The sequence below is a fragment of the Photinus pyralis genome, unplaced genomic scaffold (assembly GCF_008802855.1).
Source record: "Photinus pyralis isolate 1611_PpyrPB1 unplaced genomic scaffold, Ppyr1.3 Ppyr1.4_LG2, whole genome shotgun sequence".
NCBI classification, from domain to species: Eukaryota; Metazoa; Arthropoda; class Insecta; order Coleoptera; family Lampyridae; genus Photinus; species Photinus pyralis.
Genome location: NW_022170403.1, coordinates 7,646,678 through 7,665,703, shown reverse-complemented (window position 1 = coordinate 7,665,703; position 19,026 = coordinate 7,646,678). Strand labels below are relative to the sequence as shown.

The following is a 19,026-nucleotide window of genomic DNA, read 5'->3' as shown; positions in this document are numbered from 1 at the left end:
TATTACATGTCAAGAAACTATTGCCTACTCTAAAAGATTTTTAAAATCCAAGAAACGGCAAGGCTTCAGGAAGTTATGTAATAACCTGAATACAAAAACCTCCCCGAAGAAACTGTGGAATATCATAAGGAAATTTAAGAGATGTCCTACTGATAACTGCACATCAGAGGCATGGATAGAGGAATTTGCAGCCAATTTAGCCCCGGCTTTTGTTAGTACAGAAAGCATTCATCTTAAAACTAGGGAAACAGGTCATTTTTTGCACCAACCCTTTTCCATGGAAGAGCTTGTCAAGGCTACCAAGTCAGCTAATAACACGGTCCCAGGTTTCGATCATATCACATACCCATTGATAAATAATTTACCCTCGGTGGGAAAGGAATTACTACTAGCGGCATTTAATAGAATATGGGTACATGGCGACTGTGTTCCAAGTTTTAAAACAATAATTATTGTTCCAATTCTTAAACCTAGTAAAAATCCAAATGAGGCAAAATCGTACAGACCTATATCTCTCCTATCGTGCTTATTTAAATCCCTAGAGAGAATGATTAAAAATAGGATCGAATGGTGGCTGGAAAGTAACAAAAAACTTCTCCCAACTCAGTTTGGTTTCAAACGGGCACCATTGATGCGTTAACGAAACTGGTATCTGACATCCAAATATGTTTTGCTAAAAAAGAAACCCTAGGGGCTGTTTTTCTCGATTTTAAGGATGCGTACGGTAGTGTTAAATTAGATATTCTAAAGAATAAACTTATAAAACAGGGGTTTCCTAAAGAGGTAGTTCAGAATCTCATTGGTTTGTACACCCAGCGAGAGATGTATACAAGAACTGGTAAAGGACAGTTTATAGGACCCAGATTCATCTATGAAAGTCTCCCTCAGGGGTCAATAAATAGCCCAATTCTGTTCAACTTGTACACGTATGACTTCGCGGATACATTGGACGATTGTATTAATGTTATACAGTACGCAGACGATTTAATTATTTACACTGCACACAAAAATGAGAGGGTTGTAAAAGATCGTCTCAGTAAAGCCATTGGAAAAGTCAAGATATGGATGCGTCAGCGGTAATTTTTTTTTCGCGTAAGAGACAGTATAATTTGAACCAAATTTCATTGGATAACACTCAGTTTTCGGTTGTAAAAAGTGTAAAGTATTTAGGGCTCATATTGGATTATAAATTAAATTGGTCAGAACATACAGGGTTACCCGACATTCGCCGCAGCATACGAAAACGCCGTTAGCTGCGTGCAAATATGAATTACAATACGGCGTACACCTATATAGTAATGCAGGTTTCGACGCAGCATTGGTCAACGAGTTAGCGATGGTACTAGGATTCGTCACTGCTTGTCATTACTCATCGGATAATTCCTGTCACAATTTTGACGCTCAACATGCATGAACCCTCTCGATTTCTTCTACTGGGGTCACCTGGATTCCATTTATGCACGTGGACCGTTTCCTAACACTGCTGCTTTGGAAGATGCCATCCGTGAATGTTCTGCGGGTATCACTCATACCCAACTCATGTCTGTGACTGGAGAATTTGAAAACCGATTGCATTACACGATTCCTACTGGCGGGGACTTATTTGAACACTTAGATACTATAACGGCAGATGCGACGCAATTCCTTTTCTTAGACTGCTCTGTTCTTTTTTTTTGTGTTACCGAAGGCTGTTTCTTCTTTAATGTAACCGAAGGATGTATTTTTTTCTTTCGTTATGTTTCCTTGTGCTCATCCTGCATGATCACTTCCCTTTTCCATGGAATTTCTAACGTGTCGGCCGATGCTGCGTCGAAACCTGCATTACTATATAAGTGTACGCCGTATTGTAATTCATATTTGCACGCAGCTAACGGCATTTTCGTATGCTGCGACGAATGTCGGGTAACCCTGTATACACCTGGTAGCCAAAAAATGTGAGAAATCACTGAACGTCTTACGTTTGATGACGAGAGTGGGGTGGGGAATGGACCTGCCAACCGCGTGAAAGGTATATAAAGCGCATACGAGATGCTTAATAGAGTATGGACTTCAATTATACGGGTCAGCTAGCGAAGCAGCATTGCAACGAATTAGAGTCGTCCAAAATAAAGCGTTAAGACATTGTATTGGGGCAATGAAATCTACACCTGTGGAGGCGCTGTATGTGGAAGCTCGCGACCACCACTCAACTTCCGAATTAAATACTTGGCCGTAAAATACGTCACTAAGGTTAAAACATTAAATCTGGTCGATATTCACAACACCCTCTATAAGTTAATGTCCTTTGATCGAGTTTTTGGTCGAAAACGAAATCGCCGCCACTCGCAGTTGCCTGTGTTTACGTTCACGATATAAACATGCCCCCTTGCGTACAAGAGAAACCGGAGGCGTCATACCATGATTTCTACACTAGGATCCTCCAGACGTACTTTCCAAGGTATATGGGAAATTTAATCATCGATATACAGCAGTACTATAACATCTTAGAAGACCTAAAAGGGTGGAAGGTTATATTTACAGACGGCTCAAAAAGCAAGAAGGGAGTTGGTTGTGCATTCTACCAGCTTTCGAACAAGGTGTCCAAGTTATTTAAACTTGGAGAAATCGTATCCATTTTTACAGCGGAAGCAATAGCAATACTCGAAGCATTAAAATACTTTAAGATCCACAGGGTAACTAAGAACCTTGCTATTATGTCAGACAGCAGGAGTGTTTTGGCCGGAATCAATCAGAGGAAGCATTACTTTCACACCCACCCGATAATTACAGCAATCATCGCGGAGTCTAAAATTATTCAGAAAGGTCATATGGTCAAATTTTTCTGGATCAAGGCCCATTCCGGGATACATGCTAATGAAATGGTAGACGGATTAGCGAAACAGGCAGCGCAAGATGGGGTTAAACTCAGTTATGATACCCCAAAGTCCGACCTCCTCAACTTCTTTAAAGGCAAGATGTTAGACGAGTGGGATAATAATCATTGGAAAGAGTACTATGAAGAACGGAGAACGCAGTATAGTACAATTGAGCCCACGGTGAAATTCAAACCATGGTACATCAAACATCATATCCCAAAAAAATACTACGTCTCAATTGCACGTCTTAAATTCGGACATGGACGATTTCTTTCTCATCTCCACAGAATTGGGGTGGTTGACTCGCCAATGTGTATGTGCGGGGCGGAGATTGGCGACTTGAATCACATATTTTTTAATTGCGCGTTGAGGATGCCGTTCATTAATCATATGTATTCTCGGTTAATCGAAAGAGGAACACAATTGCCGTTGAACATCGCTACGCTCATGTGTGCTAACTCTAAATCCACATATGACATAGTCATAGAATATCTTGGGCTAAATATTTAAAGATCAAAGAATTACCCCCCTAATGGACTCCTAAGTATCTAACCTTTGTTTAACCGTTCTTCCTATCTATCCAAGGTCGCAACCTGTGATGTCTACATGAAAGGCCATGACAGACCTCTTGGCGAGAAGTGTGTGCCCCTGCCTTTAAGTCCCGTGCCCCTGCCTTTAAGTCCCGTTAATTTATGACATTAGGTTTCCTTTCATTATCGTGGCTAAATGGGCATTGATCCCGAGAAAAGCCAAAAAAAAAAAAAAAAAAACTCTTATTCTACCATGCTTACAACTTTCATTTCATCGCACAATTTCAACTTTCATTTCAACCAAGTTTGATTACAAAATGGCGGGAAATAGAAATCAGATGTACTAAGTACTTTAAAGGCGAGTTTATATGAACACAAAAAGTAACAAGTTTAAAAAGTCATTATGCACACATAAATGACGAGAGCGTATTTTCCTCCTAATAATATGCTATAGGCTAGGACCAGGAAAGAATACCGGTAGGCACGAGATCTTTACCCCATTCTCTTTCAAATGAACCGCCTATCGTCGAAGTGTGCGTTTACCATGAACGTATACGTAAGAAATACATAAAACGTAAAAATTTCGCAAAGTTGAACTGTATAGAAACATACGAAGGTGTTTACAATGAACGTAATTTTTGTACGTATGTATATGTAAGCGATATGTCTTGCGCATAGTCGCAAACATGGCCTAATAAGAGTATTAGGCCATGGTCGCAAAGGTTGAAAATGTTTCAAAGTTACGTACGGTCAAATATCATACTACTTGTAGTATGATCTTTGGTTTATTGTAAACAGCGAAGTAAATTTACGGAAACGATACGGATATGTACGAGTTACGGTTTATGAAATATTTACGTATACGTTCAATTGTAAACGCACACGAAATCTATACAGTTTAATGAAAAATAGTGGAGCGTATACAAATACAAAAAATTTTGAAATGGGCATTACCTAGTGTGCATTAGGTGGATCAATTGAATCACTAAACAATAATCACCATTAATTAATTTAAAAAAATTAATTTAACAAGCTCAGTTGCACGTTTTGGTTGATGTATTCCAATATCTATTCCAACGTTGCTCGAGGGATAGTCATGCTAATCACCGTAAAATGTATTTCAGTTGCCCCCATACAATAGAACTATCAACGTATTCTCATCATTGAACGTCATCGAAACTGTATGAAAACATTCCGATATCTTTGTGTAAAATTTTGTGCCACGTATTATGCAATAAGTCTATAAAAACAACAAATAGAGATGTTATCGTTCACATTGTTATACTCACCGCTTCATTAGAGAATTTTCGAAGACGATTTTTTGGGGTTAGGTACGTTTTTTTACATCTTCGACAACTTTCACAAACATGGTAGGTAGCAGATCTTTCGTTGAATTGCAGTAAGCACATAACCGAGTCGAATATGAGCATCCTCTAGGTTCGTTATGGTGTCGAGGCTTGCACCAAGGAAGGAATTTTTTCTGCGTTTATTGCTAAAAAAGTTATTGTAAAAAAACCAACATACCGCTTTTTACATGTTCCATAATTTTACACTTTTGACGTTTATTAACGATCCTAGAGATCGTTCATAATTTTGTATTGCTGTCTGTCGTCTGTCTGTTGGTATGTCCGTCTGTTCCTTTGTCTGTCTGTCCCTCTATCTGTCCGTGTGAACGATAACTTTGTTTAGAAATGTCCGATTGCTTTGACATCTCCGTTAGTTATGAACTGAATTGCATGAAATTCAATATGGGCATAGCTTGGCCACGAATTTCAACATTCTCGAGGGCATCGTTAAGGATATTGAAAATGAAACCACGAATATAAATAAAGAATTAATCGCGTACGTTGCCTTCGGAATATTTTCAATTCAGGCGGGATACCTTTGGAACACTTCGCCGTGAAGGACCAAGTTCAGCACATTCCTTGAACAGTTGAAGAATTTTGAATGGGCTATAAGTTAACCTTAACAGCAACTAGATATACGAGTAGAAAGTAAAGTACCCACCACAAGGTGGATTCCAATGAATAAAGGTGGATTCATACCACGAACTTATAAATTAAGATGAACTGCTAATCAAACAGTTGCATAGAGGTAGAAATGGCCCTAGCATGGGCGCCGCCATGATGTGCACATTTTAGTTATTTTCTAGGGGAATTTTCCTAGTGCTCAAGGTTTGAGACTATTGCGGCCATTGGTTGCGGCCTTGGAAAATGACATGTGTCACGGTAATGAAAACTTGAGGTTAATGTTGGGTTAATGCTTGTTTATTAGTTGATTTGAATTTCGCGCCATGTGAGTGCACATCATGGCGGCCCCCATGTAGGTGTCATTTGTTAATTCAGCAATAGCAGTCCATCCTTAGATCATAACCTACGAGTAAAAAATAAAAGGAGAGAACCTTGCATTAAAAGGGGACTTGACGGAAATGGACAAAAAGGAAGTTTTTTTATATATATAAAGGCTTTTCGGGGTCATGCCCATTTTGCCTACGATGTACTGTAGTTACCTCAAACCAACTCAAACTAGGGATAGACAGTGGTTTTAACATTTCACGCACAGGGGCCGATCAGTGCGACTTTGTACCACACGAGGTACCACACATAGGATGGCCACGGAAGGTTCAAATACATGTAAGGATATGGACACAGAACGGTTACAATACTATGGACGCACATAAAGTTACAGTTTTAGTCTAATTGCTTTTACATAATCAATGATAACATCGTAGATTGGTTTACGGCAGCTATGTAGTAAGGTCGTGATATTTGTGGGAAAGGCCTTTTTCGCTTAGCTTTTCTAATAGGTTTCTAATTTTGGCCTCACGCTTAACACAACTAAAAAACAGATGATTCAAGTCGCCCTGGAGATCTCCGCAATCGCAGTTTGAGGATACCAATTTTAAACAAATGGGCCGGATATTTACCGTGCCCAAACTTTAACCTTGCTAATTGCTATGGTAGAATATAATAGAATCTAGAAATCTGAATGTTTTTGTACCAGTGCTCTTTAACAAGGTTAGGAGGAATGATGGAGTAGTGTGTTTTTTTATTGAGTAAGCGGCTTTCCAGTAATTTTCCCATTGGAGATAAACAGTGTTTAATTTAATTAGTCGTACGACGTCAGACTTGGAGAGAACATTCGTCATGCATCGTCCATTTTCCACGCTATCTTTTGCTAAGGCATCAGCTGTCTCGTTGTGTTGAATGCCCACATGCCCCTTTACCCAGTATAGCTGTATTATGCTCGACATTTTTCGAAGGTGAATGATCTGCAGTGTAATCTCTTGTAACATAGGATCTAGTTTGTCATAGCTCGTCTTCGCCTTTAGTGCTTGGAGGACTCCAAGGGAGTCTGAAAATATTATCGCATGCTTGATCTTCCTTTCCACAGAATATTTAAGGGCTTCTAATATTGCGAACGCTTCAACGGTGAATATGGAGCATGACTTGCTTAGTTGAAATTTAGCCGAGTATGAATTTCGGCTGTCATAAAAAGCACAGCCGCAACCTTTCACAGTTTTTGAACCGTCGGCAAAAATCAAGGTAGCTCGCGACAATTCATTTGTTATATTGTTAAACAGTTGCCTATCATGTTGAGCTATGCCATTGAATGGAGGATATATTATCTCAATTTCTTGCATAAAGTCCAGAAAACTAAAGTTATGTGGAATTGATGGTGATCGAAGGTTATTTGGGGTTTCCTTTAGTAAGGCTGCTGTGAGAGGAGGAGATGCAGGCTTTTTTCGCCAGTAGTCTGCAGTTTGGTCAAGGACGAGCAAATTGGATATCTTGACGATTATGTGGTTTAAATTGTTAGTTTTAAGTTTGATTATGTATTTCTCAGCAAGGAACTGTCTCCGGATATATAATAGACCGGGAGATGGTGACACTTTTTGTGGTGTGATTTGCTACAAGTATGGCGACCATTCAAAGGTTTAATTAAGTACTCCTCAAAACGAAAATGGTGCTAACTCTCTGGGAGTGGGGCCGTTATTGCGTGACGATTGTTTAAACATGTCGGAAAATTTAATGATTTTGGACAATTTGCTACACAAAATTCTTTGGATTTTCTGGTAGTCGGTGACAAAACAAATGACGGAAACGAAATGCCATACTTTTCCGGTGGGCCTTATAGCCCGCCATACTCATTTGAACGTGTCGATTGTTTGTTTTTTTTTGGGTGATTTGCTACAATCTCATTTTTTTATGAGCATCAAGTCCTCAACCAGTCATGCACGAAAATCAACCTGCCATACCGCAGCGACGGGCCCGCATAGCCGCCATACCGGCACAAAGATGTCATCTTTGTTAATAATTTTGGGCGATTTGCTACACCCTATAAATTTTTCCACCAGTTATTTTTATAGTCAGAAATAGAAATTTCGATACGCCATACCTGTGGCATGCGCCAATTATGTATAATATTTTTTCAAAAATGTAAAAATTTTTGGAAAATTTGGGCGATTTTCTACAGTATGGCACCAATTTTTCGTGACAGTTTGAGGTGTAATTAAAGTAAATATCAAGTTTCAAACATGAATCCCGAGCCAATCTTGTTTTATCACGAGATATTATGTCGCTTAATATTCTCCGCCCCACTCGAACCTCTTAGTCAAGTTGTAGAGGTCCCGGTCGGGGTCGTTGTGTTCTGCATTGCATTCAATGGATCGGAAGTAGTAGGTAGCAGCTGCCGTTAAGTTTATACTACCCGCCATAAGTATCTGAACACCCAGTGTACTTTGATCAATTAATAAAAATAATAATAAATGTTTAAACAAATATAGCAAACGAGCTCCTGGGTATGGCTATAGCATGTGCAAAACTAAATTTTGCACCTGTTGTTACATTTTCATTTATTCTAAGTGCATATATGTATCTAATTTAATTTGAATCCCTACATAAATGAGAAAGTTGGCACTGCGCATGCGCAAAACCAAATTTTGAAACTGGCGTTAGATTTGCTTTTATCCCAACTGCCTACGTACAAATTTTATTTTTAACTACCTTCATCCACTCGTTTTCGGGATATCGTTTGTAACGGACAGACGGACAGACTGGATTGTTTTACCAATTTTTAATAATAAAAGCATTTTTCTGAAATTCGGGAGAAGATCGTTTTCAAGGTTCCTTGCTTATTCAAGTTATAGCACAAAGATGTTTTAGGAAAACAGATTTTCGAGTATGGCGCCATCTTTAGCATTCATGACGAGTATGGCACATATATCATGGGTCAATGTGGAGCATGAACTTTCGGAAAATCCAAATGCCATACTGTAGCAAATCGCCCAAAATTATTAACAAAAATGACATCTTTGTGCCGGTATGGCGGCTATCGGGGCCCGTCGGTGCGGTATGGCAGGTTGATTTTCGTGAATTACTGGTTGAGGACTTGATGCTCATAAAAAAATGAGCTTGTAGCAAATCACCCAAAAATCAAAAAAAAACAAACAATCGACACGTTCAAATGAGTATGGCGGGCTATAAGGCCCACCGGAAAAGTATGGCATTTCGTTTCCGTCATTTATTTTGTGACCGACTACCAGAAAATCCAAAGAATTTTGTGTAGCAAATTGTCCAAAATCATAAATTTTCCGACATGTTTAAACAATCGTCACGCAATAACGGCCCCACTCCCAGAGAGTTAGCACCATTTTGTATTGAGGAGTACTTAATTAAACCTTTGAATGGTCACCATACTTGTAGCAAATCACACCACAAAAAGTGTCACCAGCTCCCGGTCTATAAGGGAGGCTCGTTTGCTTCAACTTGCATTGCTAGCGTCGGTGTTGATATCATTGCTCCCGTACATGTCCTTAGAACTTTGTTTTGAATTATATCTAGACGTTTTAGTTGAGATTTGGGAGCGTTCCCATATAAAAGGCAACCATAATCAAGATGTGCTCTGATGTAACTTTTATAGATTAAAAGCGCTGTATGAATATCACAACCCCATCCCACCTTTGTTAACACTTTGAGTATGTTCAATGACTTTTCGCATTTTATTGTGAGGTAATTAATGTGTTCGTTCCATTTTTTATAAAAGTGCGAGCGAGAATAGGGATAAACCCGTCATTATTGGCAGTGGTGTAATAAAATAAAACTGACATCGTCTCTTCTGTTTTATGATAAGTCAAGTCGACATAACTGACCAGCGCAAAGGAAGTGATATTTTGACGACTTCCGTCGCGTGTTATGCTATTTTTCCCACCACCGTTATATTCTCTCCTCTTATTTTTTACTCGTAGTTTATTTTACGTTATCCGTCTTTTTCAAGACGCATATAGCTTGGATCTACGATCTGATGATGAAGGTATGTAATTCCCTTAATATGTTTTTAAATTTTGCATCAGAATGTACGGTCTAAATTAGCGCCCTCGGACACGCCCTGTCAGGGACTTTCTGAGCGTGGTGGCGCTGTATGTATGTAATTTTATTGATGGACCCTGTGAATAAAGAGATTGTACTCTGTAGATACAGTGTTGCCTTCACTCATCCTGATTGCTTGTCATGCGCAACATCGCAATCAATCAAGTAATTTGACACTTGCGTTATTCCAGCCGAAGTAGAAATACTCTTCAAATTATCGATTTCTCAGAGTTACGGTGTTTCTGCAAGTAAGTGGTAAAATTACTAAATTAATTAATGTTTAATATTTATTGTATTTAGGTAATATTCAGTATTCAGTGCGAGTGTGTAGTGTAGTGTGCCGCGCCCTTTTTTGATTGTGTCGTATTTTGTGAACGTACAGCACGATAGGCCTTTCGGACACGGCTCTTATGGACATGGTGGTTTCTAACCTGCAACAACAGCGCGCTGTAACGGAGCAGCTGCGCCGTGAAGCTATAATTAAACGAGTTCCTGTATCACAGGCGGTTGCAGATATTGTCAAGTTTATTCAGGAACATGAACAAGACGACTGCTTGCTTGTTGGATTTAGCAGCCAACGTGTAAATCCATTTCGAGAAAAAAGCTCCTGCAGCGTTCTATAACTTATGTTTTGTCATTAAAGTTGCTGTTTTCATGGTGTTCCCGTAACTTGTTTTTGTAATGTCGTACTATTTGTCACACCTTTATTATTATGATTTACATTACTAGAAATAAAGTAGAAATCTTTATCTAGAAACAACTGTTTATTATGAAATAATAAAAATTGTATACAATGGTTTGTAAAAGGGCACAATAACAGGTTACTGCCTAAGGTACATTATATAAAAAAGCAACAAATCACTAAACTAGTTCTAATTGCTATTGACTACATAATTTGATAAATTGTAAGTAAAATACATTCCACTAACAACTCAAAAGAGTAATGAATAGTGACAGGAACTTATCACAGCTAAGACAACATTAATTATATACTGTCAAATTTGAGAAAAAATTGTAGTGCATGTAAAAAAACTGCTAGGTTTCCGTAACATAAGACTGTTTCAAAAGAATTTTTATGAAGCTGAAGATTACATTATTGGTGTTACCACATAAACTATTAGTGCAAGCTTGAGCATTAATTATATAAAGAGCACAACTACAAATCAAAATCAGTCTTATTTAGATCAACTACGAAAAAAAAAGGCTTTACTGAGCCTCACCTTCAGTTTCTTGTTCGTGATATAAGCGTAGAAGTTCCATGGCATCTTGAGCTTGTCTTTTTTCACTTAGGTACCTCCCTGATGCTTCCTTCAATTGTTCTAAGAAAATCTTATCGGGGAATGTAATGTCAACCAAAGAATCAGGATCCATGTCGCTTAACATTTCTAGTTCAGTGCCGCCAAGAAGAGAAACATGACACAGATTCTGTTTTATCTTTCCAACTAAACCAGCAAGCTCAGGACTTGCTTTCCCATCATCGACAGCGTCAACTGATAGGCGACAAGGAGGTATCGGAGGAATCCATTTTTGCTCCTCTTTAAGAATCATAAGGTTTGTGTGCGGCTCTAAAGTTGCGAAATATTCGTCGTCGTCGATCTCAGTGCCATCAACTTCCAATACAACAGTAATAGGGCCATCAATTAAAAGCTTTTCAGATACTTTAGAGGTTAGATCTTGTAAGGAAGTAGCGACCACACCTTTACGTATTTCGCGTGTTAAATCAGTGATCTTGAAAGGCTTACCAGCTGATTGTTCGTTTTCTTCCATTTGAATAAAACTGAGGTAAAATTATGGCAGTAGAATTTTGTTGACATCAAAAATAATCATTACATTGAGTTCTTAGTAGGGAATTACAAGAGGTCGAAAGTGCCTCGCGCGCAAAGCAAACAAATGACAGTTAGGCCTTTGGCGTACCTTCAGATGTCAACACAGAACATCACCATTGTCAACAAAGTAACTTAACCTCACATACTTTTGTGCTCGCCTATATTATACAGGGTGGTGCCTAGCGCAACGCAGCATAGGGATTTCCTTTGATTATATACTATCAAATAGGATTTCAATGGTAATTTCTTTATAGTCAATGACTAGCTCCCCTAATTATTTTAGAGCAAAAGTCTAAATATGTTTTTTTAGAGAAAAAAATACTGCATCTGTTCATACTTTTAGTTATAATTTTCCATTTTTCAAAACCGTAAAAATCGACAAAATAAAAAATTACATTTTTCTATTTCGGTGTTACAATGAGAATTTTGTGCAACTGTTTTCGGCAAAAACAGTGTTTCAATGAGTTCCATTGTAACATTGTTTTTGATAACTTTTCATCTCTAAGCACAACCGTCTATAATTACAAGCCGTGCTGAGAATTATGGCAACACTGCATGGTAGGCCGATTTCCTAATTCAACTTGACAGATTTCAGGTGTATTTTATATGTGTTTTGGGTGTAATATTCCTATTTACTTGTTTTAACAGAGCGAGATTGCGTAAATTTGTGTTACTCCGTATGGAATCAACAGAAATTATTATTCAGGTAAGTTGCTAAACGAAATATATCGATTTGTTGTCATAACCTCTAAAGCAGACTACTGCTGGACCCTTTACAAGCACTTGTATTTGTTCAAAGTACCTGTACAAGCTCAAATATGACCTACACACTACATGGTACGTAAGTACGGTAAGTGTTTATCGTGAAAAAACACAATTAGTTTGTATTTCAGGTATTCTAGCACGGACATGTCAAGTCGATTTTCTGAAGGAACCGTCCCAGGAGTTCACGGTACGGGAATTTGAAGTCTACGGTGCTCCCCTGTTTAAAAGCTTCGTACCTAGACCCACTGGAGTAGCGACTGGCTTAAAGTCTGCCATTCAGAATCATACCTGGTCGTTGATAAAACCTCGCTGATGCAGAGCGATTTACTGTCCTTTTGCCGAAATTAAGTGCTCAAGCGTGTGCTTTACCTCGACCTCTTTCGACAGAAGTTCACCAATTTCGTAGATCTCGATGGAAAACACATTATAATGCATTTACCAATTTACAGCGTTCCGAATTTTAAAGTCAAATAAAAATGTTATTATCCATTTTTGTAAATAAATAAAATATATGTACAATTGTAAGCTGCCTAAGTATCTTTCTTCTGTATTAAAACCACCAAGGCGAAACACAGGAGAGAGGAAAAATGCCATTTTTCAAGAGAAACAAGACGCCATTAAAACTTGAATCGGCCACAGCCGTCTATAATTACAAGCCATGCTGAGAAGTTTGGCAACATTGTTCGAAAGTCAATCGGTGGGCCGATTCAAGTTTTAATGGCGTCTTGTTTCTCTTGAAAAATGGCATAACCTACCCTGATGGTTAGGCAACACACATTTACATCCGAAACAAAAATATAATATGCTCTGTATATAACCAACGACCGTTTTGCGCAGATGCCGAATACTAGGGGATTTTGGTAACGAAGCTAGGAGAGAATGGAGAGAAGATGGCGACGAGGCCGACGGAAGGCACACGCTTTCCCGGTTTTTTTATTATTCTTGATTATTTTTGGTGATGGTGTTTTGAAGCTGTATTTACAGGTAGTAACCATTTTATTCTTTCTTGTACTAGATATTTAATCATTGAATTTCTTGCCACAATGTGATATTTACATTTTGCTGATTTTGCATAAACTACGATATCTGAATCATGGCGTACTCCATGCCTTTGTTTCGTGTACCGTTAGATGAATCATGTTTGTGTCATATTGTACAGATGATTATGCCATTATTTTGTTTAATTAAGTAATTTACTTCTGTTATTCATCAGGAGTTGATTATCGGTGTGATGTTGCTCTGTTCGATTGACCCGTAACAATTCCGTGTTCGCTGTATCTGTTACTTTCTGTTTCGTGGCTCGCTACAGTTTTTGTGCGTTAGCTATACGAAGGGGGGCTCTTTTATTTGATGTTTTGATGTTTGTGTGTGCGAGTGGGTATTTCTGTCTCCGTGGAGTAGGTACCTAATGCAGTTAGATCGTTCGCTGTATCTGTTGCTTACTCGTCTCGTGCGGATTGTAGTTCTTAACATCTTAGCAATACGAGTGGGGGCCCTCTCATTTACATTTCCTCTATTTAAAATATGTTCTGCTTGAGCGATAATCGATTTTCACATGAATACTTGCTATTTGACCAATGGCATTCTCACATGTACTTTTCGTGTTAAATTAAATTATGTTAACTGAAGGATGGAGTAGAGCCACACCATTTACATGTTTCCTATGTACATGCAATTTGTTTATTTGACGAGCTGTGTTATTTCTATTGATCGTACAGGTATTTTGATGTGTTTTTGTACTGAATTGATTTATCATGTTTTCCACTGCATTTATGATGTCTTGTGTATTTTGTTTTTATGAACTTGTTTAATTGCATTTGATTTGATTATCTGATTTTTATCATACCATTTGAGATGTCTTATTTATGTGTATTTTCTCTTGCATTTTATTGCTGTAGGTGATTTATTTTATGTATTTGTATGTCCTATGCCAGGGTTTTAGTCCCGGAGAAGGTTTCCCTGGCATGGTCTTGTGTGTGCGTTAATATATTTATTTGATCTTGTCATTTCTTACGCACAAAAGTTCTGTCTTTTATTTAATTCCCTTCCCGATTATGTCTCACGTCCCAACACATAAAAGAACCGATTACACAACGTAGGAGTCCATTCGTGCCACCCATATCGAGCCGACTGTCATCCAAATTCAAAAGTGCCGCGAGACTACCATCGTTTCGACTTGAAAGGTAGGTGGCTCTGCTTGTAGTTTTTACCAGAGTTGCCAACCGTAAGTATAGGGTAAGTCAACGTTTTCCGTGTCGGCTTGATAGACCCCCTAGGAACATTACAACTCCTTCAAGCTTATAAGCAAAATTGAACACGCCCAGCACACACCGCAACTTAACTTTGCTATAAAAATGTGTTATACTTATAAACTTATATTATAAGGAAAAATGGCCGTCTAACATAACGGAAAATGCTGTCCGCAACCTGGCTATTACCCGTGGCTCGTTATCTTAATGACTTGATCCGATCCTCTAACAAATAAATCGCGGTCACAGTGCTGACAATTATAAACACATAATCCCAACGTAAATAGTTTAAAAGATTTCGTAATGAATTATAACTACCGTAAGTGGTGCCCTACCATGGAGTACACTTTGTCGTGGTGTAGGGCTCAGTAGTCACATTTTTCTGTGGCACAGCTAAGTATCCCAGGCGGGTAAATCTGCTTCCAAGGATGCTGTATCATTCAAATGCTTCATGGTGTAGAGAAATCCAAAAGGGTTTTCGACGATTGCTCATTAAACGTAATATAGAAAACTATATTGACATGAGTAGCACATTTTTCACGTACGTTAACTCCTGAGGCGTGCGGTAGACGACAATTTGGACAAATTCCGAACCCGATTGAGGCATTTGCCGATAGAGTTTCGAATAATCGGACTAGATCATGACTTGTTAAACGTGATAAAGGATCGACACTAGTACTCCTTTGGACTCTGAGGGGTTGTAAAAGTAACTTGATGGTAGCGAAAAGAAAATAATTGTTTTCTTCGTCGACAACTAAGGAAACTGCATATAGCTTTGCGTGAACCGTATGTTGCGGGCAAATTTTGACTTTACTGTGAATAAGTTGCCAAAGTCTTCTGTTCGACTGCACCCAATAAGGTAGTTTCACATTTGTACACTTTTGTATTGCGCAATATTTAAACTTGCGCAACTTCGTTATTTCAGCGTGTGAACTGCGCTGCAACGTCGAAAACTTGTGCCATCTTTTAAGCTGCGTGCAATTTTCTAACTTGCATATATTTCAGAAATTGATACGTGTGACTACCCAAATGCAATAAAATGTCGTTACAACAAAGTGGACCGTTTTGTCGGTTATATAAAGTGGCGCAATTTACGTTTAGTCTGGCACGAGTACTACTGCTTAGTAGATGATGATGGGCTTCTCGCGTACTAAAATCAAGTAAAATGGACTTCGGAAAATACGTTTCTGTTACTTTTTTCTAATAAGTAGTCAAAATCCGATACCGACATCTGTAAACAAGTATACATTGTGCACAGCTCTTGTGCAGATAAAGCACCTTTTGTAAAAACGAAATAGCTTTTGTTTTGACAACACCAATGGATATATTTTTTGCAGACGTCTCAATCACTATTTGTGAGTACCCTCTTACGACAATCCGTTCTTGAGGTATAAGGGAATATACCCGGTCATTATAAGAGGTCGAGGAGGAGGGATATGGTTCGTAGAAATTAATTCGTTTCGTTGAGACCTTTCATTAGAGTACCATGAAGTTCCACCCCCCCTCCCCCTCACCACCTCGTACTTTGATAAGAGGACAGAAAGAAGGGCAGTAGTTGGTAGAAAACGTTTCCTTTCGTTGAGACCTTTAATTAGAATACAATGAGAGATAAGATTAATTTCCCCCCCCCCTCCCCCAGACCCCGTCGCTCAATGATCTCGAAAGGATCGCACGTGTAATTCGTGGGGGAAGGGGGGGGGGGCTTTTTCGCGAAAGTTGATGGCCGTCTCGCACATCGCTTCGTCTTCAGAATACATATTAGTATTCACAAATTTGTTTGCCAAGATAAACTATAAACAGCAGCCACTCGCACTACTCCCACTATACCAATTCTACCGCGCCCGGTTAATCGTGCAATAAAATTGAAGACGTGGAGAAGAAATGTGAACATCTTCGCAACTTAAAAAAATTGCATCCACATTTTGATATTGCGCCACACTAAATGTTGCAAGTTATTTGCAATTTTTGCGTTCAATGTGAACACCATGCGCCATTTAGTTGCGCAATATTGAAAAGTTGCGCCACAATAGTGTACAAGTGTGATACTACCTAAGGTTCTGTAAGAGTGCGCGCCATAAAAACTGTTTTTCCCAAAAAAATTTGTTTTAAGAATTACTTTATAAATTTAGACCTTTATCTACAAAATGTTCGTAACAGAAAACTCTTAAAGTGGACATAGCTTACTGAATCATCTCCATTTGATAGCTTCGATGACCTAAAAACAAAGCATCTTAAGTACACATTCCTCTTAAATAACTACATTTCTTGTAAAAAATCTAAGTTTGACTTAAAAACCTACAAGACTTATGGCAGTTTTCTGATGAACAAAAATCTGTGTTTGATGCATAAGAAATATTCCTAACATCATTTCATCAATGTTTGGCAGATTTGCTGCTATCAGCTTTCGTATACTCACTTTCAATTCTTATCTGGTTTTAAAAACTAAACTTTAGGATCATATAATCACTATAAAATGGAACAAGCATAAATTTAAAAATGTCGACAAACTCTACAAACGCACAGAGGATTAGGATAATGACGTCACGCGCTCTGATTGGCGTTTGATATCACGTGACAAATGTCGTTATTTTTTAATTTTAGTTTTACTAAAATATAATATAATAGTTTCTCGTGTACATGACCAAAGAAAGTTATTTTGCGATACCCTGACACCTTACACTATCTTATGAAACAAAAATTTATTTATTCTTTTTCCACGGTCATGTACCCTATTAGCAGTCCATGTACTATATGGTCTAAGCTTCTTATAATGAATGAAGTATAGTGACTTTATTGTGAGTCGTGTCCTCGCCATCTATACGTGATGTCCAAAATTAAATGACCGTTGTCCTACTTCAATGCCTACTTGTAACACTGAGAAGCGTTTATTTTGCCACGGAAGCGCACGTAGACACAGAAGTTCATAATTTTAAAGGTTATGTAAGTGTTTATAATATCGGTTTATCATTTGTATTTTTAAAATAATGAAAACTGTAAAGTGAAATCTCTATTAGATTAACAGAATGTCCACATCGAATGAATCCATTGAAGAGTCATCAAAGTGGTTACATCCCAACCAATTATTAAAGTTACAACGATTAAAAGTGAAAAGAAGACAATTGCAGGCTCGGATCAATAACAGTGAAGTAAATGTACCTAATGACGGTTTTAATGCTAATCTTAATAATATATCAGTATGTGGAAAACGACCAAATCCATTCGTAAAACCTTTAGGAGACTGTAAACGCACTAAACTTAATGTAAATGAATCGAGTGATGGAACCTTGTTTGGCCTCTTGCATTCCAATGATGCTATAGAGAGACCACATGCTTTAATCTCTTTTAATAAAACTATATCGGTCCCTAATGATTTGTGTTTGAATAAAGCTGACATTGTGCCGCCTATAAAAGCCCAACATTCGTGGGTACCTATCGATTGGACACTAAATTGTAAGCTGCGGTTATTATCATCTAAACCCTTTAGTTGGAGTCATAAACTGAAAATAAGTGAGGAAGCATCTGGTATTACTGCATTTGTCAGATGTCTAAATTATAACTCTGAAACCACACTTGATACATCTCCAAATGCCAAATTTCACCAATGCTGTCTTTACTGGCAACAACCACATTTTCCTTGGCTTAGTGTATTTCCTCGCACGCAAGCACAATCTTCTTCAGGCCCAAGTTTTGTTACAACGGCTGCAATGCGTGACAATTTACATATGGCATGGTCTGATGGTTTGCGTTCATTATTTCAATTGTTACGAACCCGACAATGTCCATTTTTCTATGTTTGTACCAATACTTTTACAGTATTATTTAGGGCTGCTGGAATATGTGGCCATGCAGAAATGGTTGCGTTAATAACTCCTACAACGTATGGATTTAGACAGTTGCTAAGGCAAGAGGAAATTGAATTTTCAATGCCTTTAAAAGTAAAGTCTGGCACGAAAGATAAAGGTGACGGTTCTGATGATGAAGGATCTGAAGAGAAGTGGCTTGCAAGTATGGGCATAAATGCAGAGGATAGAAAACAAATAAGTTATACTGAAAAACAACGTCATCGTAAAACAGAATGTGAGGTAGATAATAGTGAAGGAAGTTTAGTTCTAATACAAGGGATGGAAGTTCATGGTCTATATAATTTTCTTATTAATTGCAAAAGTGCTACAAGTATCACCGGTTCTTTAGCAGGTATCCCTCCGACTCTTCTGTCACCAATTGCCTTTCAAGGTGCAACCTTATCAACTTTGAAAGTAAAAGAAACCAAAATATTAATCGATAATGTGTCTTATTTTTCTTTAGAGTTAAATGGACCTATTCTACCACATATTATACATAATTTGTCTGAATTAAACCCACAAGACCAAAGCTTTACTGCTACTTTCGGACATATTACCTCTTCAATGGCGTTTAGTAAATTAGGGGAAACT

General features: G+C 38.1%; 2 protein-coding genes across 2 annotated transcripts; one reads left to right on the top strand and one right to left on the bottom strand.

The window, feature by feature from the left end:
* Positions 1 to 10,504: 10,504 nt before the first annotated feature.
* LOC116164513 (DNA fragmentation factor subunit alpha-like) lies at positions 10,505 to 11,710 on the bottom strand. The gene has a single exon (XM_031478707.1). It carries the CDS (start codon positions 11,518 to 11,520, stop codon positions 10,960 to 10,962), a length of 561 nt encoding a protein of 186 aa, XP_031334567.1. The 5' UTR covers positions 11,521 to 11,710; the 3' UTR covers positions 10,505 to 10,959.
* A 5,803-nt stretch (positions 11,711 to 17,513) lies between these two features.
* LOC116165069 (protein downstream neighbor of son homolog) lies at positions 17,514 to 19,026 on the top strand. The gene is made up of 2 exons (XM_031479347.1): positions 17,514 to 18,849; positions 18,899 to 19,026. The coding sequence occupies exons 1-2, from the start codon at positions 17,617 to 17,619 to the stop codon at positions 18,902 to 18,904; spliced, it is 1,239 nt and encodes a 412-aa protein (XP_031335207.1). The 5' UTR covers positions 17,514 to 17,616; the 3' UTR covers positions 18,905 to 19,026.

Excerpts from the sequence above, each read along its gene's own strand:
- LOC116164513 (XM_031478707.1), bottom strand. The coding sequence starts at position 11,520 with ATGGAAGAAAACGAACAATCAGCTGGTAAGCCTTTCAAGATCACTGAT.
- LOC116165069 (XM_031479347.1), top strand. The coding sequence starts at position 17,617 with ATGTCCACATCGAATGAATCCATTGAAGAGTCATCAAAGTGGTTACAT.